Source organism: Penaeus monodon, chromosome 3 (genome assembly GCF_015228065.2).
Source record: "Penaeus monodon isolate SGIC_2016 chromosome 3, NSTDA_Pmon_1, whole genome shotgun sequence".
Lineage (NCBI taxonomy): Eukaryota > Metazoa > Arthropoda > Malacostraca > Decapoda > Penaeidae > Penaeus > Penaeus monodon.
Window position 1 is genome coordinate 6,791,832 of NC_051388.1, and position 7,500 is coordinate 6,799,331.

Sequence of the window (7,500 nt, forward strand, 5' to 3'; positions counted from 1 at the left end):
CACACCACACAACCCAAACCCACCACACACACACACACACCACACACACAACACCACACTGACACACACACACACACACACACACACACACACACCACACACACACACACACCACAAAACACACCCCAACACACACACCACACCACACCCCACACAACACACACACACCCCACACCACACACACAAAAACACACACACACACACACACACACACACACACACACACACACACACACACACACACAAACACACACACGCACACACACACACCGCAAACACACACCACGCACACACAAAAACCCCTCACACACACACCCCGCACACACACACACACACACACCACACACCACACACAACACAAAGTCACACACACCACACACACACACACACACACAACCACACACCAGACACACACACAAACCACAACCAACACACACACAGACACACACACCACAGACACACAACACAGGCACACACACACACCACAGACACACAGACACACACAGACACACACACAGACACACACACAGACACACAGACGCACACACAGACACACAGACGCACACACACACACACACAACAACACACCACACCACACCACACACAGAGACACACACACACACACAGAGACACACACACACACACACCACACAACACACACACACACACGACACACACAGACACACACACAGACACACAGACACACACAGACACACAGACACACACAGACACACACAGACACACACACACACACACACACACACACACACACACACACACACACACACACACACACACACACACACAGACACACACACACACACACACACACACAGACGGAGAGACGGACAGAGTAAACAGTAGTGGAACTGTGTGAACAAAAGCTATAATCTAAATTCACAATGGTGCAGATCATGTATACATACCCTTCAAGCATCAATGTGCTAACAGACTTTAAAAATGATTATATAAAACATAATAGTTATCAGGTTTTTCATCTTGCAGAACAATTCTGTGCAGTCACCGGCTAGCATGCCATCTGGAGGATTTAATGCAGGTACAGCACCAGTGGCACATATGCCATCTGAGTCCACCCCTGGATTCCAGCCAGAGGCACCCTTCATGCCTGCAGCAGCCAATACCCCAGGCATGCCTAGCAGGTGCCCCACTAGCAGGGGGTCCTCCTACAATGCCTCAGCAGATGACATCCCAAGGACCTCCCATGGCCCCCTCAGCAGCAGCTCCTGTCATGGGAGTACCCTTGTGACCCCAGCTCAGACCAGGGGGGAAGTGGGAAGATCCTCATGCTGCCAGACTGGTTGAGCGATAAGAGTACGCTGCCGGCTGTCTATGTTCAGGCCAGGTCACTAGTAGAGGGCACTGAGGGTTGGGTGGACACGAGCCGTGCATACATGTTGCTCATGAAAACAGGGCTGCCACCACCCTTCCTTGGGGTCCTGTGGGAGATGGTTAACAAAACCAAACCTGGGCACTTGCGTGATCAGGAGTTCATGGCTCTGCTTGCGCTTGTGGCCCTTGTTCAGGTAAGGCAGTGGGCTGATTTTGAGATTAATGAAAGAGAAAAAGCTTTGGTGAGGTTTAGTTTAAAACGGTGCTGTATTTTTTCATTGTTTGGAATAGATTGTAAAGCATTTTTACATATATATTGATTACACTATTCTTTGGAAACAATCTTATATTACAGTGCGGCCATACCATCACAAGTGCAGAGATCCTAAGCTCAACGCAGGAGCCAGTGCTTCCTATTATTGACCATCCTGCACTGCTCCCTCTTGTTCAAGATTATGTTCAGCAAAGGCAGCAGCAACTACTTCAACAACAGCAGCACCAGATGCAACAGCAGCAGCAGCAAGAAGGCAGTCAGAAGCAATCAAATGCAAGTGTGACAGCTCCAGTAGGAGCTCAGCCAAGCAGTGCTAATAATGTTGATGATGATGAGTTTGATGACTTTGTTGGCCCCCTGCCTGCTGCTGTTCCTAGTCAGAACCCCCCTCAAGGTGCAGGACTTCCACCTCTGCAAGCCAGTGTTGCACCACCAGCAGGAGCTGCAGGGCCCCTTCCAGTCTCAAACCATAAACCTTTGTTGCCCGCTGTTGACAAGATTAAAAGGATGAACCTTCCTGAGTTGGGGTCCTCCCCAGAACAGTCTCCCAGTGTAAGCTTTGACCATTCCCATGATGATGACTTTGATGACTTTCAGAGTGCTACTGTCATGTCAACTCCTCTCTCTTCCATGACCTCTGTACCTGCACCTCAACCTTTGTCGACTGCACCACCTGTGTCCTCCAACTTTTCGTCTCCACCGCTACTGCAGCCAGAGAAGTCGGGTGGATCAGGAGACAAATATGCTGTCTTCAGGGAGCTAGAAGCCCCAGCACAAGATAGCAACATGGGCAGCTTACATCACCAGCCACTGTCCAATGTAGAGGAGCCCAACTTTGGGGATGAGAGTTTTGGGGATTTCTGTAGTAGCGAACCTGCCTCTCTGACAACTTCAGTCTTCCCACCCATAACACCTTCAGGTGGGAGTGGAGGTCCAGCCACGAACAACACAACTCCAGTGAGCTTTGAGGTGTTCAGCACACCCCCAGAAATGATACCAGAGACATCTACAGGTACCACGGCAGATAACCACTTTGAGGCTGACTTTGGGGTTTTTGCATCAGCATCAATGCAGGCGACAGATAATTATGCTGATATCCATGAAGCCATGAAGCGAGTCGAAGCTGAGCAGAAGCTGAAGGAGGCCAGTAACTGGAGTGATCCCTTTGGGGAATTTGAAGAAGCTCCTTCTGCCTCCAGAGGGAAAGCCATGGCTGACTTTGGCTCAAAACCACTACAGCTGAATGTGAGTTATATGATATATGATAGTTATATGATATATATATGATGAGGATTTGTTTGTCTAATCATCCTTTGATTGATATCTGATTTTCAAAGGCTCATTGTAAGAATTCAGGTAAATTGTTGAAATAAAGGATTCCTGGAGAAAACTTTAAATAAAGAATTCTCTGAGAAAACTTTAAGTAAAGAATTCTCTGAGAAAACTTTAAATAAAGAATTCTCTGAGAAAACTCAACTCGTGATTAAATGCAAGATCACTTATCTAAAAGAGAATAATGTTAGTTGATCAGGCCCTTAGGGTATCAAAACATACAATTTATTGATTTTTAAAAAATGTAAGATTAGATTTACATTGAATCTACAAGCATGTTTAAAAAAAAAGTAAATGTTAATATATTTTTTATCCATATGATCCATAGCTCACTACTTATTTTCTCAATATACCACCAAATGATAAAGGTATGCACTGCTGAAGAAGAGGACGAAGATTTTGGTGACTTTATGGGGCCTGATGCAGGGATTGGCGATGTCGAAGGGCTCTCTACCAACCCTTCCTTCCCCAGACTTACCGAGGCCTTAGGAGAAACTCAGTCTGTTGCCAGGTATTTTACACCCATTTCATGTGTTTGTTTTCTTTTATATATTCGTTCTAGCTTCATATATATATGCGTGTGTTTTCTTTTATATATTTGTTCTTGCTTCATATATATATGCGTGTGTGTGGTTGGAGTCCTCACATATTCATTCTGTTCCTTGACTTTTCAAAAAGAAGAAAGTTGTTATTATGGTTAATAACATGAGAGAAATAATGATGATAATAACAATAGTAATGTGAATGACAATTTTAATAGGAATTGAAATACTCATTTCACTAAAATTCAAGAATGGGGTTAGCAGGTCAGATTGGCCAGTAATAGTAATTGGTTCCCTGTCCAGCCGTGCATGTAACTGGTACCAAATTTGTTAAATTCCCAGTAGCAATCTTTCTTTTCTTATTCATTGATTGTTTTACAGTTTGGAACTACCGGGCTTGGAGATGACTGTCGGTCTCCAGTCCTCCGAGTTCCCAGGGTCAGGGCAGTCACCCGATTTGTTCTCTCAGGCAAGGTCAGTGCAGGGGAGGGTCTTGTGGTTTAGTGTTAGTAGTGATAGTGTCTGTATGGAGGGTGAGGGTGAGGGTGAGGGTGAGGTGAGGGTGAGGGTGAGGGTGAGGGTGAGGGTGAGGGTGAGGGTGAGGGTGAGGGTGATGGTGATGGTGGTGATGATGATGATGATTTCCTGACAAGTCTATTAAAATGTTAATCTTCGCAGGAACGAGACTTGTATGGAGGACCAACTGCGCAGCCTCACCCTAGACTCTGGGATAGCTCAGGATGCGAACTCGGCTAACAGTTCCAGTAAGTTAGATTTTAAAAATTATTATTATTATTGTTAATTCTGTGTGTGTGTCTCTCTCTTTTATGGTATTTTATTTGACTGCTATTAACACTCTATTTTTAATTTTCCAGCCTCATATATGATGATGATAAAAAGAAAGTTTATTCACAAACTAATTACTATAAGATGGGTTTGGTATATAGGTTTAAAGTTGTAATTTGAAGTGTTTTAAATTTTTGCTTTGAATTAGTTTACATGAAAGGACTAGAAACAAATATGATATATTTTTGGGGGTAAGTTGAGAAATAATGATTCAAAATAAAAGTGAGAGTGAGAGTAAGAGTGAGAGAGAGAGAGAGAGAGTGAGAGTGAGAGAGAGTGAGAGTGAGAGTGAGAGAGTGAGCAAGTGAGGGAGAGAGTTAGAGTGAGTAAAATACACTTCTTCAAGCACAATAGATACTTTATTTTAAATTTTCACCAACATCAGACCTCACCCTAGGGAATGCCCTCGGAAATGGAGCCACAAGTCCCTCTGCCGCCACAAACAATGTCCTGGACTCTTTCGGCGGTGGGCTGGTGGACAAGTACAGCATCATTAGGGAGGAAGCGAGCAAGGTGAGTTAGCTTTGGGGTATAATGGGCTTCTGAGTGTAGAGTTTAGTTGTTTCTTTTTTATTTTTTCTCTGTTTCAGTTGAGTGTTCTATGTATTATTGCTTGAGATCTAAGTGGTATTTTGGTTCTTGTTGCTGTAAATTACTACACATATTTTCTTCCTGGTTTTTGGCAGTGCAAATGGATTACTTTTTTTTCATATACTGAATGAATATTTAACATATTATAGGTAATGAATTGATTCTGTTTTTTTGGAAGTGCCAGTGGATAGTATTTGTTTTTATATTGAGTATAATATAAGTAATGAAATGATTCTCTCTTGTACTGTATTAATTCAGAATACATCAACACTCTACTGTTTAGACTCAAAGAGGAAAATCCTAGGGGAAATTTCAGATAAATGAAGTAGAAACTTTCTCTTGCATTTTGTGCAGTCTCAAACAGAACTTATATGGTGATCAAATAAAGCCTTTTTCTATCAAGCAAAAGCTCTCTAGTCCTACAGGCATGCTTGTATTCCTTTCTCCTAAGCAAGGTAAAAGGGTCATCCTTGTAGGATTCCTGATGGCAAAACACCTGCTGTGATTCACTAAAAACTCACTCCTTGATATCTCTCCGCCCAAGCAGAACTCGTATGACGAAGCACACACTGGGTCGTGGCAGCGTTGCCTGGAAGGAAGCATAAGGCTCATGGAGCAGGCAAGGGAGATCCTTACCAACCTGTCTGACCCGAAGCTCAAATCCCAGGTCTTGGCAACCAGTCAGATGCAGGATTATTTAGCCAGTAAGTTTTTCCTCTTGTTTTTAGTTGGTGTTTATTGTATTATATTCTTTTAGTTGCTATTTATATGAATTTTAGTTTTATTATAATTGTATCATCTTTTATAATTTTAATTTTTTGATTCTTCATTAATGTTTTTATTGATTTATTCGTTTTACTATTTTATCTTATAATAATTTTTATTTATATGTATTATTTTTTCTCTCTTATGTTATTCTGTTCTTTAGTTTGTGAGAATTTGCTTACATGTTTTGAGGAAAATGAGAAATGTACTTTAAAGATATTGTTATTTGTTTATCATTGAGAATGTGACTGTGATAGCTCAGGATTGTATTTCGCCTCAAAAACCTCAAAAGAAATTCAAGGCAAGTAACACATTTTTTTTTTTTTAATCCTCCACCACCATCACCACCACTACTTCCATGCCAACCCCCATCCCCACCCCTAAAAGACCTTCAGGAGGTATGGTTCGTGTGTGAGCGGATTACCTCCTCCAGCCAGCAGGTCACAACTAGCACAAAGGTGGACGAGCTACTGACGCAAGCCAAGAGTCTGTGGGAGGAAGTCAGGAGGTCTGTGGATGTCAGCATACCCAAGGTCAGTTATGAGTTTCGTGTGGTCTGTCATGTTGGCAGTGTTAAGGATTACTTCTTGTGGATTGGTCTGTTCTCTTATAGTATTTCAGTAAAGATCTATGAGAATTGTGTGTAATTTTGGTGTTTATTCCTCATTCTTTAAAAATATATTGAATTGATGGTCTATTTTTTCTTTTATGATAATTGCCTTTTTTTTTTTTTTGCAAAGCATATATTTAACATTAGTTAAAATGTATACATATATATATATATATATATATATATATATTTTATATATATATATATATATATATATATATATACATATATATATATATATATATATATTTTATATATATAATATATGTATAATATATATATATATATTATACATATATATATATATTGTATATATTATATATGTATATTATATATATTATATATATATTTAATATATATATATTATATATATATATATATATATATATATATATATATATATATATATTATATATATATATATATATATTGATAATTTATGTATATGTTATAGGGATATATTTTTATTTCCTATTAAATTCCAGCATTCAAGAAGAACTAGATACACTTGTATGAATACACTGATTTCAATGCCAGTAAATTTCTAGCATTTAAGAAGAGTAAGATATCATAGTATGAAAACATTATTCCCATATGACTTAACTCTGTTTTGACTCACAGATGGAGGGCAATGAAAAGGACAACCAGATGAGAGAGAGCGAGGTGTGCGGAGTCTGCCTGTCAGGGGGTGGGAGCAAGCTCACCTATGGAGGCCATTCGTACCACCCCCCTTGTGCCAATCTGTGGCTCAACTGCGTCGACCTCCTCCTCCCCTCGCTCACGCCTGTCACCCTCCTCTGATTGGTCTCAGGTGGGAAGGAGGCAGGTGGCTAGTGTGTGAATGATGAGCCTGAAGTTTATATATCGGTAGTTTTCTTTTCTTTCTGTTGTTTATTTCCCATGTGTTCATTCTCTCTGGCTTGTTGAATGTTGTTCCCTTCATTTTATATATTTTGTTTTATTTTTAAAAAAAGTTTTTGCCTTTCTCCATTTCTTTATCCTGTGGTCTAATTTTTTCACTTTGTCTATGTATCTATCAGTCTGTTTCTCCTTTATTTATTTGTCCTTTCTTTATAGTCTGTCGTACTTAAAGATACATGACATTTCTACTTTTGCACGAACTGACATGAACAAAAGCATTATTATGCTTGCATTTCTTGTGTTGATTTTATGAAATAATTTGTGCCGAG

At 40.4% G+C, this 7,500-nt stretch overlaps 1 protein-coding gene across 1 annotated transcript in view; it reads left to right on the forward strand.

The window, feature by feature from the left end:
* Window positions 1-7,292, forward strand: part of LOC119591204 (synergin gamma-like) — a 17,543-nt gene extending 10,251 nt beyond the window's left edge. The window contains 11 exon segments of the mRNA XM_037939919.1: window positions 1,006-1,155; window positions 1,157-1,258; window positions 1,260-1,544; window positions 1,706-2,869; window positions 3,325-3,467; window positions 3,880-3,972; window positions 4,177-4,262; window positions 4,730-4,857; window positions 5,483-5,639; window positions 6,088-6,233; window positions 6,932-7,292. Coding sequence (XP_037795847.1) covers window positions 1,006-1,155; window positions 1,157-1,258; window positions 1,260-1,544; window positions 1,706-2,869; window positions 3,325-3,467; window positions 3,880-3,972; window positions 4,177-4,262; window positions 4,730-4,857; window positions 5,483-5,639; window positions 6,088-6,233; window positions 6,932-7,111 — 2,634 coding nt within the window. The 3' untranslated portion in view covers window positions 7,112-7,292.
* Window positions 7,293-7,500: the final 208 nt, after the last annotated feature.